The sequence below is a fragment of the Salvelinus alpinus genome, chromosome 5, assembly GCF_045679555.1.
Source record: "Salvelinus alpinus chromosome 5, SLU_Salpinus.1, whole genome shotgun sequence".
NCBI lineage: Eukaryota > Metazoa > Chordata > Actinopteri > Salmoniformes > Salmonidae > Salvelinus > Salvelinus alpinus.
Genome location: NC_092090.1, coordinates 35,961,093 through 35,981,860, shown reverse-complemented (window position 1 = coordinate 35,981,860; position 20,768 = coordinate 35,961,093). Strand labels below are relative to the sequence as shown.

General features: G+C 44.8%; 1 protein-coding gene across 2 annotated transcripts; it reads right to left on the bottom strand.

Annotated features, from left to right (window-relative positions):
- Positions 1–131: 131 nt before the first annotated feature.
- On the bottom strand, positions 132–18,918 carry LOC139576022 (AMP deaminase 3-like). 2 transcript variants are annotated; one of them, XM_071401613.1, is made up of 17 exons: positions 18,820–18,918; positions 18,421–18,498; positions 13,877–14,099; positions 13,589–13,775; positions 10,546–10,711; positions 9,743–9,962; positions 9,532–9,661; positions 9,223–9,417; positions 4,507–4,638; positions 4,117–4,280; positions 3,844–3,970; positions 3,593–3,756; positions 2,851–2,971; positions 2,113–2,286; positions 1,931–2,041; positions 1,332–1,546; positions 132–556 (listed from the first exon to the last, which is right to left on the bottom strand). In XM_071401613.1, exons 2-16 carry the CDS (start codon positions 18,476–18,478, stop codon positions 1,358–1,360), a joined length of 2,361 nt encoding a protein of 786 aa, XP_071257714.1. In that variant the 5' UTR covers positions 18,479–18,498; positions 18,820–18,918; the 3' UTR covers positions 132–556; positions 1,332–1,357. The 2 variants fall into 2 exon arrangements, with proteins under 2 accessions (XP_071257714.1, XP_071257715.1); XM_071401614.1 differs by lacking the exons at positions 18,421–18,498; positions 18,820–18,918 and adding an exon at positions 16,022–16,161 and having other exon boundaries at positions 132–1,546.
- Positions 18,919–20,768: the final 1,850 nt, after the last annotated feature.

Genomic DNA, 20,768 nt, shown 5'->3' with positions numbered 1-20,768 from the left:
CTTTTTGGAAATGTGTCAGGCTACTGCCAGGATATTTGGGTTAGCGCTTCGTAGTATTCATGTTCTAATAAACGATGTATTCCATTATCTCACAGTTTTAAATTGCTGCATGACAAAAAAAAACGGAATAATCCATGTTTAAATATCTTTATTGATAACAAAAGTAACATAATTAAAAACAGGCTATTTTACAGCATTCTGTCAACCACTAACGAGCAAGAGGTGAGAGAGCAGTATAACATCTTTGGCCATCTTTGGACACTTGTATCTCAGTGCAACTAGAGGAGAAGACATGCCTTCACATTTTTCTCTCTTGTCCAAACTCTCAACATTCAATTGGCTCATAGTTGCTTTCCAAAGTTATACATACAGTACATCCAAATTAAATATTGCATACTCTGACCAATAGAAATGCCTGTTTTCAATCAAATTGAAACAAAACATTCACACAAATATTTCAAGCAAATATCATACAGTGCATACAAGTACAATGTTTTGTACCTACAGTGTCCACAACTGACTTCAGTGTCCTCCTTGGAATCTACTGCATGACATCCTGTAAAAAACAAGCACACATGGAAAGGGACAGTGGAAATGTACCAGACTTCATTCATCACAGCTAAAGCAGTGTTCCAGCTCCAGAGATAAACACTGTCAGGTTCCGTAAACAGCTGGGACCGCCCATCACTAGGGCATGATACAGTGAGTGTTAGACATCAAAGTAGAAGTGGCCAGTGTTTTTTCTCCCAGACATTGCACTTGAAACCCAAATATTCTGTAACATTACTGAACTGTGAGTAAGTGCTCTGCAGAGTGAACCAGCCTTAGTGCAAATGATGTTGCTGCACTGTAGAAAGAAACCTTTGTACTGTGGACATACATAATTTAGACACTAAGATGTAGTTGGCTCCTACTGCTACCTCTCCAAACTATTTTTATACTGTTAAAGACATGCTCCGGAACTTTGGCGACTAATAAGTATTTATTAAGCCTCCCGCTTTGGATGTGTCAATGTGTAGTTCATACATGCATGATCTATTAGCAGAATTACTGTCTTACCTCAATTATCCATGAAATGCCTAGTTTGAAAGCAACTGCTTTTCTGGAAACTGTGCTTGACCTACATATTCCTCCATGTGGGCCAGCCACTTAGGCATATATCTGCACATGGCACACAATTTTCGGGGATCACTTTTGCCACTTGAGCACTACTTTCAGAACTACTAGCACACATGCAGCCAGAGAAACAGGAGACACACTTATTCATTCAAACCATTGGGTTTTTTCCCCCGTGAATGCAAGAGATACCGTTGTGATGGTTGAGAGCTTACATGCACGGATTGAGCTAAATCCCATGTTATTGTGGTAACTCTGGTTGTGTGCCAATGGCCGCTTCAGTTTTCACTGCATCCACTAGGAAGCTGAGCTCATTGCACAGGGTCTCGTGGCGGTAGGCCATGCGGATCTGAGCCACATTGGTCCGCCGAATGTCGTTCCCCTCAGGTCCATCCTTCAAGTAGTTGGCCCCAATAAAGTGCTTCTTCTCCTGCACAAAATGAGTCATACAGTATTACCAGAGATTGTATATCATGTAAGCTCCTTAGGTATAACCACTCCATTAGATGGGGGACAGGGGAAGGATATTTTAATGTTATTTTGCATTCGTGCTATTATACACTCTTATAAAAAAGGTGTTATCTAGAACGTAAAAGTTCATTGGCTGTCCCCATAGGAAACCCTTTGAAGTACCCTTTTTGGTTCCTGTTAGAACACTTTTGGGTTTCATGTAGAATCCTTTCCACAGAGGGTTTCTACCTAGAACCAAAAAGGGTTCTACCTGGAACAAAGAGGGTTCTCCTGTTGGGACAGCGAAGAACCCTTTTGGAACCCTTTTTTCTAAGAGGGTAGATATCAATGCCCAGGGCTCTACCTGGTGAGACAGGCCACTCTGCAGCACACTGTTCCTGGCAATCTCACACACATCACAGGTGCTGAGCTTCCACAGCTGGGCCGCAATGGCATACTCCTCCATCAGTGCCTCCTACAGACAGGACACACTGTCATCAAGTACTGTCCTACAAAACAGCTATGGAACACTCAGCTGGAGTTTACCTTGGTATAGTGGAACTGCATAGGATCATCTGTTGATAGAGACACACACAGCCCCTTGTGTAGGAACTCCCTGAGAGGGTTTTTGGAATATTCCAGGAACAAGCTGTTATTGCTCAGAGGAGACATGGCAATGGGCACCTGGGCCAGGTAGTACAGGTACTGTAGGACAGGGCTCTGTGGCAGAGAGAGACAGACACACTCAGTACATACACACAGACTCACACATATCTCGCTGTCACCTGCTCAGCGTACAGGGTCTCTGCTTACTGTTCAGCAGACACGGTGGATGTTAAAATGCGTCAAAAGTTGATAACTAGCTCCTGTCCCTGTGGCTGGCTCGGTTATTTTCAGTGGCTGTATTTGCGTGGAGCAGGCCTGGTAGACAGGGCCTTTCATTGTCTGTGTGCTGGTTAGGCCCACAGATAGACAGGAAAATGAAGCAAACAGTGAGGCCTAAAGAGCTGAACACTGGTACTGCATTACAATGACTAGCATTTATACAGTGTGCTTTCATGTGAGAATATTAGATAGCTTTGCATTTCTTTAGGGTCATCTCATGACATCCACTATTCATGTGAGTAGCACCTACACTATCACATGGGAGATCAGCATGAGAGTGCTCCATTCAAACATGCTGTGGAGTTCAGCAATTACAGTATATTTGATGGCAAATAAGTGTGTGTAGGCTAGAGTGTGTTGAGGACAGATGATGCAGGATTCAGTATGGTAGTAGAGGACCTTCTTGAGGTTGAGGCCGTGGGAGATGTTGTCAGCGGTGAGGAAAGCAGAGACCAGGTGGGTGATGGATCCAGCCTCCCCGCAATGTGGACGGAACTGGAAGGTGCTTAAGCCTCGCTCTCTGGAAGAGACCCAGGGAAATATTCAGTGGTCATATTCACACACACACGCACGCACGCACGCACGCACGCACGCACGCACGCACGCACGCACGCACGCACGCACGCACACACACACACACACACACACACACACACACACACACACACACACACACACACACACACACACACACACACACACACACACACACACACACACACACACACACACACACACACAGAGCTACACAAGTGTATTATGTAGGCCTACAGTAGCATCTTCAGTGACTTTGGAGGAGCTCCTTGACCATATGTGCCAGTAAGTCTGTCAGAGACTGTAATTCTATTCCTTTGTATTATCATGGGGAATTTATTTATAGATGCGTTGGTGCATTACACTGTGCAGCAATGCAGCATGCCTGCAACCAGACACCTGTTCTGCTCCCCTTGGTTGCCCTCATTCTGAAGTGCCTTAAATTCAATGAATAATAGCAACTGAACAGTGGGTGTAACACCTACATTTTCCCCTCAGCAGCATCAGTAGAAGGACAGTTGGAACTCTCGGTTTCTCTTGAAAGAGATATAATGGTTTGGGTTCGTTACCAGAGGCCTGAGAGGGTCAGATAGCAACAGGTACTTACTTCCTCAGATTGTTGAGCACCATGATGTTGGCGTACATGTGGAAGAGGTAGTAGCTGTAGGGAGGGTTTTCATCTGCTGTCCACTGCTCAGGCTTGGGGCTCTTGTAGGAGAACATGTGGTCACTGTGCTTGGACTCATCATCCACACTGTCAAAGCCTGTCACCTGCACAGGAAGAGTAGGGGTTGAACGGTGAATGGTTGACACTATCAGGATACATTTAGCAGGAAAATCTAAATGAATTATACTCACATATTTGAGAAATACATGTAGCTCTTTATGCTTCTGTGGATTGACTGTAGCCTCAAACAGAGGAAGGAATATGTTCTCCAACATCTTGGCAAAGTTAGTGATCAACTTCTTTGACTTGAAAATATCACTGAAAGAAGTGAAACATTTTTAAGGATGACAAACATCTCACAAAAAGAGTACTATCTTTCATAGTGGCCATGTTACATTCTTCCTCCAGTTGAAAGTGAAATGTAACTCTTTGCCTTTAGCTGTCACTCAGGCAGCAGCACTTACTAGATCCTGGGGACTTGGATGATCCACTGCATGTTGGTAGAGTGCACTTTGTGCTGGATGAACCACTTGGAGAGGCTGTCCCATTCGTCTGCAGAGCGTCCGTAGATGGACAGACGAGGCTCAGCATGCTGGTACTTACTCTCCTCTAGGTCATGGGACACTTCCTGTCAAGGGCAAGACGTGGTAGAAAGATCAAATAAGTGAGAAGTTCTCTCATCTCCAAACAACACCATTATTCTGGGTCTCTGTCACCTCCCATCCATCAGAGTAACACATGTGCAAATGTGTTACTGCACATGTTGTTGTTGCATAATAATGATAGCTTATGCAACATAACATGTGTTATCAATTTCAGAGAATCAGGATGTTTTCTGTATGAATTAACTATACCTTGATAATGCGTGCAAAGTACTCTCCATCTATGAGGTTGTCTGTTTTCAGGTAGATTTCTCTGAGTTCACTGGCCCCCACTGGGTTGTACTTGGAGTTGAACTTATCGAATCTGTGAAAGGTTTGTCTGCCCTGTGGGGTGAGACACACACAGAGATCTAATATTAGCTTATGGATGGTGCTAACAGATGTCCAAAACGAACACGTGTCTCTAGCTATAGGTATAACTGAACAGCTATGGTTACACAATAAATATGTGTTTTATGGCATAACAGCTGTTCCTGTACAGTATGGATGATATACTCTTACAAAAAAACACATTTCAAATTAGCATTCTGTTTTCAGATGTTGAACTTAAATTTCACATGTTAACACCACCGTCTAACATGTGAGGAGAGAAACATGTTTTCACATAACATGGTGAGGTGAAAATTGGGGTGGCAGGTATCCTAGTGGTTATAGCGTTGGGCCAGTAACCGAAAAGTTGCTGGATTGAATCCCCGAGCTGACAAGATAGAAATCTGTCGATCTGCCCCTGAACAAGGCCGTTAACCCACTGTTCCCCGGTAGGCCTTCATTGTAAATAAGAATTTGTTCTTAACTGATATGCCTAGTTGAATAAAATAAAAAAACATGTGAATTGGGGTTTCACTTGGGAAATTTCCAGGTCAAAATTAGATATGCAGTTTCACATGTGAAAATCTCACTCTCCCATGTGGAAATACAAGTTCACATGTGAAAATCTCACTCTCCCATGTGGAAATGCAAGTTCACATGTGAAAATCTCACTCTCCCATGTGGAAATGCAAGTTCACATGTGAAAATCTCACTCTCCCATGTGGAAATACAAGTTCACATATGAAAATCACATTTGCAGTTTCATACAGTGCCTTCGGAAAGTATTCAGACCCCTTGACTTTTATTCTAAAATGGTTTAAATTAAATAAAAAACGCAACAATCTACATAGAATACCCCATAATCACAAAAAAAAAGAAGAAAAATTGAACTTTTTGCCAATTTATTAAAAATGAAAAAAAGTATTCAGACCTTTTGCTATGAGACTCGAAGTTCAGCTCAGGTGCATCCTGTTTCTGTTGATTATCCTTGAGATGTTTCTGCAACTTGATTGGAGTCCACCTGTGGGAAATTCAATTGATTGGACAGGATTTGGAAAGGCACACACCTGTCTATTTAAGGTCCCACAGTTGACAGTGCATGTCAGAGCAAAAACCAAGCCATGAGGTCGAAGGAATTGGCCGTAGAGCTCAGAGACAGGATTGTGTCAAAGCACAGATCTGTAGAAGGGTACCAAAACATTTCGACAGCATTGAAGGTCCCAAACAACACAGTGGCCTCCATCATTCTTAAATGGAAGAAGTTTGGAACCACTAAGAGTCTTCCTAGAGCTGGCCGCCGGCCAAACTGAGCAACCGGGGGACATAAGAACCCGATAAGAACTCGATAGTCACTCTGACAGAGGTCTAGAGTTTCTCTGTGGAGATGGGAGAACTTTCCAGAGGGACAACCATCTCTGCAGCACTCCACCAATCAGACCTTTATGGTAGAGTGGCCAGACGGAAGCCACTCCTCAGTAAAAAGCACATGACAGCCCACTTGGAGTTTGCCAAAAGGCACTTAGACTCTCAGACCATGAGAAACAAAATTCTCTGGTCTGATGAAACCAAGATTGAACTCTTTGGCCTGAATGCCAAGCGTCACGTCTGGAGGAAACCAGGCACCGCTCATCACCTGGCCAATACCTTCCTCATGGTGATGCACGGTGGTGGCAGCATCATGCTGTGAGGATGTTTTTCAGCGGCAGGGACTAGGAGACTAGTCAGGATCGAGGGAAAGGTGAACGGAGCAAATTAATGAGGGATCCTTGATAAAAACCTGCTTCAGAGCGCTCAGGAACGTAGACTGACGCGAAAGTTTACCTTCCAACAGGACAACGACCCTAAGCACATAGCCAAGACAACGCAGGAGTGGCTCCGGGACAAGTCTCTGAATGTCCTTGAGTGGCCCAACCAGAGCCCGGACTTGAACCCGATCGAACATCACTGGAGAGACTTGTCCCGAAGCCACACCTGCGTTGTCTTGGCTGTGTGCTTAGGGTCGCTGTCCTCCCCATCCAACCTGACAGAGCTTGAGAGGATCTGCAGAGAAGAATGGTAGAAACTCCCCAAATACAGGTGTGCCAATCTTGTAGTGTCATACCCAAGAAGACTCGATGCTTTAACTGCTGCCAAAGGTGCTTGAAGTACTAAGTAAAGGGTCTGAATACTTATGTAAATGTGATATTTCACATTTACATAAGTAAATGTTTTTGCTTTGTCATTATGGGGTATTGTGTAGATTGATGAGGGAAAAAAACTATTTAATACATTTTAGAATAAATCTGTAACATAACAAAATGAGAAAAAAGTCAAGGGGTCTGAATACTTTCACATGATAAAAATGACAAATAATTAAAATGTGCAGTTTCACATGTAAGAAAACTTCACATGTGGAGTTGCAAGTTCACATGTGGGGTTGAAATAATGTTATTCTGTTAACATGTTACAGTAGCAATGTTTCCACCCCTGGAATTAGGGTGACTGCATCTAAAAATCCTAAATGCGTTACAAATTATGCGGGACATTCGCAGAACAGTGGACAACATTATTGTCACGATCGTTGAAATGAGTAGACCAAGTCGCAGCGTGGTATGCGTACATTCTCTTTTAATGAATGAACACCGAACAAACCAACAAAAATAACAAACGAAACGTGAAGCTATACAAAATAGTGCTGACAGGCAACTACACATAGTCAATATCCCACAAACACAAATGAGGAAATGGCTACCTAAATATGATCCCCAATCAGAGACAACGATAAACAGCTGCCTCTGATTGGGAACCATATCAGGCCACCATAGAAACACAAAAACACCTAGATGACCCACCCAAGTCACTATCACGCCCCAACCAACACAGAGAAAAAACAGCTTACTATGGTCAGGGCGTGACAGTTATTTCTCTTTTCGGGCATGTTAATGGATCACGTTCAAATGGCGACATACACTGAGTGTACAAAACATAAAAAATACCATCCTAATATTGAGTTGCAACCCCCTTTTGCCCTCAGAACAGCCTCAATTAATCAGGGCATGAACTCTACAAGGTGTCGTAAGTGTTCCACAGGGATGCTGGCCCGCGTTGACTCCAATGCATTCCACAGTTGGCTGGATGTCCTTTGGGTGGTTGACCAGTCTTGATACACACGGGAAACTGAAAAACCCAGCAGCATTGCAGTTCTTGACACAAACCAGTGCGCCTGTCACTTAAATATTTTGTCTTACTCTTTCACCCCCTGAATGGCACACATACACAATCAATGTCTCAATTGTTTCAAGGCTTAAAAATGATTATTTAACCTATCTCCTCCCATTCATCTACACTGATTGAAGTGGATTTAACAAGTGACATCAATAAGGGATAATGGCTTTCACCTGGATTCACCTGGTCAGTCTATGTCATGGAAAGAGCAGGTGTTCTTAATGTTTTGTACACTCAGTGTAGTTCTGCTGTATGAAAGTCACTGCCTGTTATTACAGGGGCAATCCTTAGCGACTACATCCATTTTGGGATTTATGAATTAATCATATTTACCAATTGATTCTTGAAGAATATAAAACATTTTGCCTCAGTGCTGAGTGCTGAAGTGCGTAGCGCTTAAAAATGGTTTGTCCTCAGTTGCAACACTCTGGAGTTGGTCTGTCCTCGGTTGCAACACTCTGTCCTTGGTTGCAACACTCTGGAGTTGGTCTGTCCTTGGTTGCAACACTCTGGAGTTGGTCTGTCCTTGGTTGCAACTACCGGGTTCCAAACTGCTTCTGGAAACAACGTCAGCACAATAACTGTTCGTTGGGAGCTTCATGAAATGGGTTCACCATGTGCAAAGATCACCATGTGCAATGGCAAGCGTCGGCTGGAGTGGTGTAAAGCTCGCTGCCATTGGACTCTGGAGCAGTGGAAACGAGTTCTCTGGAGTGATGAATCACGCTTCACCATCTGGCACTCCGACAGACGAATCTGGGTTTGGCGGATGCCAGGAGAATGCTACCTGCCCCAATGCATAGTGCCAACTATAAAGTTTGGTGGAGGAGGTATAATTGTCTGGGGCTGTTTTTCATGGTTCGGGCTAGGCCACTTAGTTCCAGTGAAGGGAAAGCTTAATGGTACAGCATACAATGACATTGTAGAAGATTCAATGTTCCAACATCTAGTGGAAGCTTTCCCAGAAGAGTGGAGGCTGTTATAGCTGCAAAGGGGGGACCAACTCCATATTAATGCCCATGATTTTGGAATGAGATGTTCGACGAGCAAGTGTTCACGTACATTTGGTCATGTAGTGCATCATGGATGTACAGTCCTTGGATCCATAGCGTAGGGTAAGGATTTGAGAGTGGTTGCATTTCTCCAGCCCCAAACCTTGGCTTTTTACTGAAACTGTGGTGGGGAGACCCCTTTGTTCATGTTTCAATTAAGGATTGCCGCTTTAAACACCTAATAGAGTACTAGTGTTACATATTTTCACATGTGGGAAAAATATATGGAAAATTAACATGTGAAACTTCACACGTGTCTGAAAACCATATTTTTTCATTTGTTTTTCTTTGTAAGGGTATGCATGATGGCAGGAGAAATAGATAGAGAGAGGGAGGGTCTTACAGCGTGTACATCCAGGGAGTCCACAGTGAGGTCATAGGGGTCCATGTTGAGGTGTTCAAACACCTCTCTGAGGGTCAGCTTTCGCCCGCCCTTCTCCAGCACCACACGGTCTGCCTCCGTCTTGTAGGTGGTCTGGATGAAGTTTAGAAGGTGCTTCTGGGACATGCAGGCGGCTGCATGGATGTGTGTGTCCACCTGGGGAAAGAGACATCACAGTCGGAAAGTGGACAAATCAGATTTAGTCTAAATGGTGGACTTTCACTTTTTCCATGACAAATTTAGCCTTCACATTCAAGTGTTGGAACTTGCCTTTCTGACATTGTAGAAGTCTCTGTGTGGAACACCCTTAAGTTCCTTTAGCTCAGCCATCTCATTGAGCATTTCATGCAGGTAGAACTTTGAGCCCAGGAAGTTCAGGCGTCTGTGACAATAGGTCTTCCTGGAAAGCACATTAGTTATGCAGAGACAAAAATAAAGCTCCATTACACAGTGGTGAGTTCAGGAAGTGGTGGTCACTCACGTGGGTCCATCAACGATCATGGCCAGCACATGACTGAGGTCTATGGCGAAGGTCTCCAGGTCAGGGTAGGGCAGGCTGCGGGGCCTGTTCAGACTTAGAGCCTCTGCGTTCTCATACACATACACTATGCCATCTTTCGTCTGCAGCTCATAGCTCAGGTTGTCTGGGATATTCTCAATGCTGTAAGGGTCCTCCCCCTCTCTAGGGCAAGGGCAGACATCTGTGGGGAGACCAGTATGACTGACATAGACTAATACAATGGACTCCACTTGTACAGGACGTTAAGAACACATTATGTACATATAGTTAATTTATGGGCACTGTTTGAGTATACACTGAGTGTACAAAACATTATGAACACCATGACATAGATTGACCAGGGAAATTCAGGGTGAAAGCTATGTTCAGTTATTGATGTCACTTGTTAAATCCGCTTGAGACAATTGAGACATGGACTGTGTACGTGTGCCATTCAGAGGGTGAATGGGCAAGACAAAAGAACGGGGTATGGTAGTAGGTGCTAGGTGCACCGGTTTGTGTAAAGAGCTGCAACGCTGCTTGGTTTTTCACACTCAACAGTTTCCCGTGTGTATCAAGAATGGTCCACCACCTAAAGGACATCCAGACAAATTGTCACAACTGTGGGAAGCACGGGAGTCAACATTGGCCAGCATCCCCGTGGAACGCTTTCAACACCTTATAGAGTCCATGCCCTGACGAATTGAGGCTGTTCTGAGAGCAAAAGGGAGGTGCTACTCAAAAGTAGGAAGGTGTTGTTAATGTTTTGTACACTCAGTGTATACCTGGTAGAACCTCGTCCTCTTCCTTCCACGTCTGGTTCTCAGCGCTGCGGAGGAACTGAGCGACGGTCCGGGGAAAGCGATGGTAGGCCAGTCTGGAGTACTTCTCCCTAATGAACAGGGCTTTCATCAGGGTTTTTGCTGCCTGTTCATAGTCCTCTACTGTGATCTGGGGAGAGGAGAGAGTCTTATCACATGGCTTTCCATTTCATCCTGTGGACTCCCTGCCACACAAAATTATTCCTAACCACCTGGGAATTTAAAGTCATACCAAAGTACCACTTGTATTATTTAAATTGTTTATCAAACTTGTATTTTGACAGGGAGTCATGCTGAGTCTGGACTTCTGCGAACAGGCCTTTCTAATTGACCTGGCGGGGGTATCCTGGAATGACATTGACCTCATCCCGTCAGTAGAGGATGCCTGGTTATTCTTTAAAAGTGCCGTCCTCACCATCTTAAATAAGCATGCTCCAATCAAAAAATGTAGAACTAGGAATAGATATAGCCCTTGGTTCACTCCAGACCTATCTGCCCTTGACCAGCACAAAAACATCCTGTGGCGTTCTGCATTAGCATCGAATAGCCCCCGTGATATGCAACTTTTCAGGGAAGTTAGGAACAAATATACACAGGCAGTTAGGAAAGCTAAGGCTAGCTTTTTCAAACATAAATTTGCATCCTGTAGTACAAACTCAAAAAAGTTCTGGGACACTGTAAAGTCCATGGAGAATAAGAACACCTCCTCCCAGCTGCCCACTGCACTGAGGCTAGGAAACACTGTCACTACCGATACATCCACAATAATTGAGAATTTCAATAAGCATTTTTCTACGGCTGGTCTTGCTTTCCACCTGGCTACCCCTACCCCGGTCAACAGCCCTGCGCTCCCCACAGCAACTCGCCCAAACCTCCCCTACTTCTCCTTCACCCATATCCAGATAGCTGATGTTCTGAAAGAGCCGCAAAATCTGGACAACTACAAATCAGCCGGGCTAGACAATCTGGACCCTCTCTTTCTAAAATTATCTGCCGAAATTATTGCAACCCCTATTACTAGCCTGTTCAACATCTCTTTCATATCGTCTGAGATTCGCATAGATTGGAAACCTGCCGCGGTCTTCCCCCTCTTCAGGGGGAGACACTCTAGACCCAAACTGCTACAGACCTATATCTATTCTACCCTGCCTTTCTAAGGTCTTTGAAAGCCAAGTTAACAAACAGATTACAGACCATTTCGAATCTCACCGTACCTTCTCCGCTATGCAATCTGGTTTCAGAGCTGATCATGGGTGCACCTCAGCCACGCTCAAGGTCCTAAACAATATCATAACCGCCATCGATAAGAGACATTACTGTGCAGCCGTATTCATCGACCTGGCTAAGGCTTTCGACTCTGTCAATCACCACATTCTTATTGGCAGACTCAACAACCTTGGTTTCTCAAATGATTGCCTCGCTTGGTTCACTAACTACTTCTCCGGTAGAGTTCAGTATGTCAAATCGGAGGTCCTGTTGTCCGAACCTCGGGCAGTCTCTATGGGGGTGCCACAGGGTTCAATTTTCGGGCCGACTCTCTTCTCTGTATACATCAATGATGTTGCTCTCGCTGCTGGTGATTCTTTGATCCACCTCTACGCCGACAACACCATTCTGTATACCTCTGGCCCTTCGTTGGACACTGTGTTAACTAACCTCCAGATGAGCTTCAATGCCATACAACTCTCCTTCTGTGGCCTCCAACTGCTCTTAAATGCAAGTAAAACTAAATGCATGCTCTTCAACCGATCGCTGCCTGCACCTGCCTGCCCGTCCAGCATCACGGTTCTGACTTAGAATATGTGGACAACTACAAATACCTAGGTGTCTGGTTAGACTGTAAACTCTCCTTCCAGACTCACATTAAACATCTCCAATCCAAAATGAAATCTAGAATCGGCTTCCTATTTCGCAACAAAGCATCCTTCACTCATGCTGCCAAACATACCCTCGTAAAACTGACCATCCTACCGATCCTCGACTTCGGCGATGTCATTTACAAAATAGCCTCCAACACTCTACTCAACAAATTGGATGCAGTCTATCACAGTGTCATCCGTTTTGTCACCAAAGTCCCATACACTACCCACCACTGCGACCTGTATGATCTCGTTGGCTGGCCCTCGCTTCATACTCGTCGCCAAACCCACTGGCTCCAGGTCATCTACAAGTCTCTGCTAGGTAAAGCCCCACCTTATCTCAGCTCACTGGTCACCATAGCAGCACCCACCCGTAGCACGCGCTCCTGCAGGTATATCTCACTGGTCACCCCCAAAGCCAATTCTTCCTTTGGTCGCCTCTCCTTCCAGTTCTCTGCTGCCAATGACTGGAACGAACTGCAAAAATCTCTGAAGCTGGAGACTCTTACCTCCCTCACTAGCTTTAAGCACCAGCTGTCAGAGCAGCTCACAGATCACTGCACCTGTACATAGCTCATCTGTAAATAGCCCATCCAATCTACCTCATCCCCATGCTGTATTTATTTATTTATCTTGCTCCTTTGCACCCCAGTATCTCAACTTGCACATTCATCTTCTGCACATCCTACCATTCCAGTGTTTAATTGCTATATTGTAATGACTTTGCCACCATGGCCTATTTATTGCCTTACCTCTCTTATCCTACCTCATTTGCACATGCTGTATAAAGATTTTTCTACTGTATTATTGATTGTATGTTTCTTTATTCCATGTGTAACTCTGTGTTGTTGTATGTGTCGAACTGCTTTGCTTTATCTTGGCCAGGTCGCAGTTGCAAATGAGAACTTGTTCTCAACTAGCCTACCTGGTTAAATAAAGGTGAAATAAAAATAAAATAAAGAGTCCAAGTTCTCTTTTACAGATGAACCAAAAACATCAATATACACTATACACATCAATATTCACATCAATACACGAAAAGCTAAACACAATCATTACTGTCCCATTTCATTGCAACTCTTCCAGTATGCAGTGAAATACTGTATGAGTTGTGTATGAACTGTATGCCACCTGCTTGGAGCACTTACACCAGCGCAGTAGTCTCCACTGATGGTGACCCTCTGGTACTCGGGGCAGTTCTCTGGAAGTGAGGAGCAGGTGGAGGAGGGTGAGAGGAATGGGGTCACCACAGAACGTGCCCACTCTGCAGTCACAGGGATCTGCAGGCCCTGCAAGGATGCTGACTGCGAACGGATCATCTTGAAACTCTTCTTCCTGGAAACAAAACATTCTTATAAATACTTAACACTCCAGTACTGAATTGATCAGCTAGTTTAGATTCCATGAGGTCCTGTATTGTTGAGAGCCAGACTCACCTCTTGGCGCTCTCTTCTGAATGCTGCTCTGCCAGCTCTTTGAGCAGCTCCCTCTCCTTGGCCTGGTGCATGCCGATGGGACAGTCCTCAGGGACGGTGAACATGGACAGGGCCTCCTTAGTGTCCTCCTCCTTCAGCGCTGACGCATACACCTTCTCAGCCAGCAGACGTGTCTCCTCATCCACCTCACTCAGCGTGATCTTAGGGAATTGTCGTGGCATGTCTGTAAAAACACCAGCAGTAGTGTAGCAGCTTAGTATAAACACTGTACAGATACAGTATGTACGTATACACTTTGGAGTTTTGGAGGGGTTAGATTGGAGTTTCGTTATTGTAGGAGGTGGAGCTGCCACCTAATTTGTCCCCCAAAATATCTGCCATTTCCAGCGTTTCTATCCACTCAGAACTCAAATCTGCATTGTCATCACAACACCTCACTGTCATGACATCCCTCTGCTATAAGCATTGCTTTGCATATTCACCTAGTATTAAAGGAGAACTATTGGCACAATGTGTTAGCTAATATTAAATCTATTAGCATATATTGATTTATTTGCTTACCAGAGTTACCTTGAGGCAAGGCAAAACAACCACCATGACAGATTGACAAATTGTGGCGTACTGCAATCTCCTTTTGAAATTACTCTGGTAAGCGGATCCTTGAGCACTTGTGACCGACATAAGTACTGACAACTGATCACGTTACATCCAACATGCTAACCGTACTTGCCTCCGAGACAATATGCTATTTTCACTTATGACCTTTAGGGTCAATGCCAGGCCCCGTACTATCCTCTCTGAGGACAACATAGAGACAGGGTAGAGAATGACATTAGGTTAGTGTTTATCTTATTCATAGACTCTCTGCTGAGTGAATTGTACTGTCAGAGGTCATCTTATTACCCCTGGGATTTAATTCAGTTTTAATTCCCAGCTGTTCCATCATTCTTTTCATTTTTCTGAAGACCAGAGTATCTGCAGTGGTACACTCAGGCTGCAACGATGTTGTTTATACTGTTTCATGAACATGTTTGTTTGTCATGTATCAAGATGAGGCTAGGGACACAAATCTTGAGCTGGCAGATTACATTGAAAAAATCTGCTGTCATAACGTGATTTTCAAAATTGAAAACTCGACTTATACAGTATGACTGCCATTTTGATTTGTCTCCAGACACATACCAGCTCTATTCCTTTCAGGTTTATGGTCCTAATCATAATAACCTGTGTAACCGTGACAGTAACGGTTGTACTGTAGACTTTATAGCCCAGTGTCTGATTGTCGGTCACTGGTCAAGTAACCACACTGCTGTCCCATTTAGGGACATGTCTGCACTGACAGATCAAGTGACCAAACCGCGAGGGGTTTGTTGATACCCCAAATGACTTAAAACCCTATCCACCCAGGCAGCACTGTGGCCATACAGACCTGGTGCCCCTGAGAGAAAAGCTCTGGTGTCATCAGTGACAGAGTAATGTCAAAGCTCCATTCTGCCAAGCCTTTCCAAGAGGGCTGCCATTCCTGCCAAAATTATGTGCCACAAACACCCCACTGCTCACCCTAAGCCACTTCCAAGAACAGCTTTGTGGATCAAACTAGCGCCTGTCCACTGCCCACTGCACTGCAGACAGACAGAGAGAGCAGCACATTACAGCAAAGACCACAGGTGAACTCTGAAAGCTGAGAGAGTTTCTGTGAAGCAGCAGCAGCATTGATTAATAGATGGGTTCTCATAAATAATTTAGCACCGCTTCTTCCTCTCAATGAATTGGAGTCCTGCCTCACTCTCACACACACGTGCACACGCACACACACACACACTCTCTCTCTCTCTCTCTCTCTCTCTCTCTCTCTCTCTCTCTCTCTCTCTCTCTCTCTCTCTCTCTCTCTCTCTCTCTCTCTCTCTCTTTCTCTCTTAGTCTCTCTGCTTATACTGCTGCCCCAGCATCAATTATACATCATTTTCTCAGTCAGAGACACCCACAAGCCATCGGTATTCCTCCCAGAGTAATAGCCATCTCATTTCCATCACACGTTATGAACTTTAACACACTCTCTCAAACAGCAACACAATAGTTTCCGAGGCTCTAGCTGCTAGAACAGTATGTAGTGTACCTTAACTCGTTATCATCTGCGTGCCTTACCTTCCGGTCTGTTCACAGCCATCTCTCTGTGCTGTACAGTCTCCACTGGGAGTCCTGATGATGGAAATCTCAGCTAGGATCACAGTGTCTCTGTACAGGCTCTCTGCGGTAGAGACTGGCTAACAGGCTGGTCGCCTGACTCTGACGGGCTGGCTGGGATGTGGGTCGGTCCCACACTGAGCCTACCGTGGTTCACGACCGCGGTTCTGTTTTCTTTGAGTGTCCTTCTCTATCTATTTTAAGAAGCCAATGGCATCATGTCGACAGAGCCACTAATCCTTGGGATATGTCACAACTGGCTGTCAACAAAGAGAGAGCCCAGAGGCAAGCCACCGGCACTCCCCCCAGCTGGCTGGGCTCACACACACTCACACACACTCACACACACACACTCCTCATACACTCCTCTCCATCTTTGGGACAGTAATGAATCACAAGCTGGTAGCCGCAGCCTTCCTCTTTAAGTAGCCAGATAGCAAGCTATGCAGCCGTTGCAAGTATTGTAAACATTACACAGGCAGCCCTGATTGAGAGGACTGCCGCTGTGCAGCCATGCATCACTGCTTTGCCTCAGAGCCTCGACAGACCCGCCCACACACTTAATCTCAGCTCTGACTGACCTTGGTTTAGGTGCATAGTGTTAGAATGAATAATTCTGCTGTAGTTCTCTGGCATCATGTCAGTCAGCTGATGGGTAATCATCCTCAGTAAAGGATCAGACTACCTCACACTCTAACATCACCCAATTAGAATAGGTGATGACAAAACAGTGACCCACAAACCCATATTTACCCATGCACACACTGTCCTTCATGTTCATGCTCAAAGCTGCCAATTTGAAACCATATAGGACCCTCTACCCTGATCTGTGTGATTTCAGTCCAGGCTGATCCTATCTGACACTGGCTTCGGCAGAGACACTCACATAGCTTGTAGTGTATGCTGTACACACATGACATAGGGCTCCATTCCCTACCTGGTACTGGTGTTGTTCAGCGTTCCCAGTAGAGGTCCAGAAAGAGAGATATAGGGCAGATTAAATTCAGTGTTGTCGATAAGGTCCTGTTGTTTCCCCCAATGGACAACTGCTGCAGCTCTGATTAACCCCACATGACTACAACTTACATCCTAGCTGCCTGTCCAACCCCCTTGGCTCACACACACACACACACACACACACACACACACACACACACACACACACACACACACACACACACACACACACACACACACACACACACACACACACACACACACACACACACACACACACACACACACACACACACACACACACACACACACACACACACACACACACACACACACACACACACACACACACACACACACACACACACACACACACTCCAACATGCAGGTCACAATGTTAACAATCCGTGTTTATTTTTACCTAGCCTGTTGAGGTCTAATGCCTCACAGCAGAATGATTTAGAGTATCTTTGGACAGCAACAATGTCATTCAGCTTGCTCTATATTTCATTCAGAGCTTCATTACATGGAGAAATAATGTTGTTCTGCATTGGAGCTGACTTCCTATTATTGATCTGCACATCTGGTTTTGGGAGCATTAGATCATGTGACTGGGGGGATTTCTGCCGCAGCTCCATAGAGAGCATTACAGGAGATGAATGTAGGCACAGACACAGTCTGATCTCAATGGTTCCCACTCTGTACTGATGTACTTATGATAGTGGGATGTGGGGACTGAGAGACAGAGAGAATGAGAGAGAACTGAGCCATGATCATGTTGAGTTATGTTGTTCTAAGCCTCTGTACGTTCCAGGAAGCCCCTTTGAGTCTGCAAGTGGCATTTTGATACCATGATGTTAGCACATTGGAGCAAAAAGGAATTTGAGCATCTCCTGAATGGGTTGTTTCCTAATGGTCTGGTCATTGTATCCCTGCTATCATCCTGTCTGTGTTGGATCATTTACCGTAGTGCTCCCTGTCCCTGGGCAGCCATTAGTAATTCTCTTGCCTCAAACACAGCTGTCACACACTGTTTTTATCATGTCCTCTCTGGGCTCTCTCAGACACCAGCCTGTTGTCACTGGTGGGGGTCCTGTCCTGAATTACTGTACCTTCTGTCAATGACACCTCTGTAAGAGAAGGTCAACTACATCTCTGTCAGTCTGTGTATGAGAAAGACACGTATCACCCTGGCTAAAGATATTTTAAGAGAGTACAGTACAGTATATCAACATTTATGAGCACTGGTTGGAGTGGTGCTGTTTAATTTATTGGGCTGATGTCTACATGTCTGAGGGTCTACATGTATGAGTGAGAGAGCATGTGAGAGATTGAGTGAATGAATAAGCCTGAGAGAGGGAGAGAAAAGGAGAGAAGGGGAGGAAGGTCGAGAGCAAGCTTACCGTTTCCCAAGCAGGGGCTTGACTGCTGCTTCAGCAGAGGGGTGTCTCCTCTCCTCATCTTCCTCACAGTGTTTGGGCCTGGGAGAGAAAAACAGAACAGTGCAGTCATGCACGAGCGCAACGCAGCTTTACCCAGAGTGTTCCTCAGACACAGTTGGATGGGCTCTTAATGCATTTACATTAGTCTCATAGCGTTGACAGATTGATGCTCATAAACATACAAGTCATTTATCACATTGATATGATCTTAGACAGAGAAACTGGAGAATAATCAGTAAGAATATGTAAGAAACACAATGCACATTCAATATGTAGCATATCACCAACATATGTCAATGATCCATCATTTGAGTCTTTGTGAGATACAATAACATCTTTAGACCATAGCTGTTCACTCACCTCCTCTGTCTCCGTGCCTCCGTACCTTCTGCAGCCAGGCAGACTATTTGAACTCTGGAAGTTCCCTCAGAGAAAACCCTCAGTCATTTTCTGCTCCTGTGGTGGTAAGGAGATAACTCACTCATCGCCCTCCAGTGCACAAGACACCATCCTTAACTCTTTCACTGCCGCTGCATAGCAAATGACATGAAGTAAAGTGTTCATTCTTACTACTTATCCAGAATGCAAATGAGTATCAGTTGGTCATAACTCACATAGGTTACACTACCATTGTTGTCCTCTAACCGTCCCTCTCTGCATATTCTACTGCTGCCCCTCATTTTGGCAACTCCCTCTTCGGTCTGAGATAAACTGAGAAAGAGGTGCTGACATTTTGCAAAGAGCATGTTGTTAAACATCAGTACTTTGTGAAGAGTCCTCTTTCAGCTGTAGACACAGAGGGCCCTCATGTGGAGGATTTATTATTGCAGGATATTAGGGTGAGATTAGCCTGGTCCCAGATCTGGTATCATGTCAACTCCATGGCATGACCAGGAGTGGCAACGAGTGGCATGATGACATAAACAGACTGGTACCCAGGCTCGGGCAAGATATGATGCTGCCAAGATGTCAACCTCCCTGTAACTCTAACTACAACCTCATGAATTGTAGATGTTTTTGGATAATATCCACACTCTGAGGTCATCTTCAACACACATGTGGTATGTCAAAGATGATCAGAGAGTGTTTTAGCTAGCATGAGATAGCGGTGTGGCTCTCCACAGGGCCTAGGAGGAGATCCAGCTTTACCGCTGTGCCCTTTTCCGCCACAGGCCCTGTGGTGTTGATTTAGCCTGGCTCTGTGCTAGATTACAACACTAATCCTCCCCTGCTCCAGTTATCAGGGCACTTTTAAAGTTGACTGGAGAAGACTCACTCACAGAGCCATCGGTCTGTTGCTCCTGAATGACTGACAGACAGCAGGACAGAAGGATATGGGCTTGTACTGTATGAATCTGCCCTGGGCTCCTCTAGTTGTCCTCCTGGGGTAGAGAAAAGCATGTCATGTACTTCCTCCATAACTAGAATGGAAAACTGCATCATGTCTCCATGTGAAGCATGGGAAAGGAGATGGCGTCCCACTGATATGACTGTGGAAGTGATCTGGCTGAGTCCATAAACAGCGTAGGTATGTAATCTTATCAAAGCCTTATTGTATGCTGATGTTTGGCTTCCCTGACAGCTTTGGACTCTGTTTATGTCACACATGCCATGCTGTGCTAACCAATTGATTACATTAATTTGGATGATTCAATTATGCATTGATATCAAGTGATATTTAGTGGTTGACATAGAGTATCTTCGATGACATTGTGAAAGAATGGCCCTCTTGTGACTTTGTGATAACTGTCTAAGAGGAACACAAGAATCACACCTCTTACAAATCCATGGGCTCTTATCAAGCATCTAGGAGGGCCTGGGGGAGTTATTATTTTTGACTGATTGGAGACCTGCACTAGTCAGTTTGTAGACGCTATCACACCATTGGATGACTCCTTGTGTTCCTATGGCAAGGCACATCTATCCATTTCATTTTGTTCTCAGATTTTTAACAGAACAATGACAGGACCCTTGTTGAGTTTTCCTATGTGAGCAGTCGTTCAACTGACTGTAGAGCAGCGTATTTCCAAGCGTCAGATACTGTACCCACCACCAGGTGGCAGAGTTGCCAAGAAAGAAGAGCGTAGTACCGTAGTGTCATTTACATATGTCTATTGATAGAGCGGAAACTAAGGCTTGATACTGTTGAAATAAATCCAAAGTGTGAGCTAATATGAACATGTGTGGGCAAGCTTATTGTCATGTATATTCTATATTCTACAGTACAGTATGAGACGTGGGATATTCCTTTCTAATGTACATTACAGTTATATGATGAATGACAGCCCTAAGGCATTAGTACCGTGCCG

Bases quoted from the DNA above. Each gene is read 5' to 3' on its own strand.
- LOC139576022 (XM_071401613.1), bottom strand. From the start codon at position 18,478: ATGAGGAGAGGAGACACCCCTCTGCTGAAGCAGCAGTCAAGCCCCTGC. The intron at 13,776-13,876 runs GTGAGTCTGGCT...TTTTGTTTCCAG, and splicing joins TCAGAAGAGAGCGCCAAGAG to GAAGAAGAGTTTCAAGATGA. The intron at 1,547-1,930 runs GTAGAGCCCTGG...CATTTTGTGCAG, and splicing joins AGAGTGGCCTGTCTCACCAG to GAGAAGAAGCACTTTATTGG.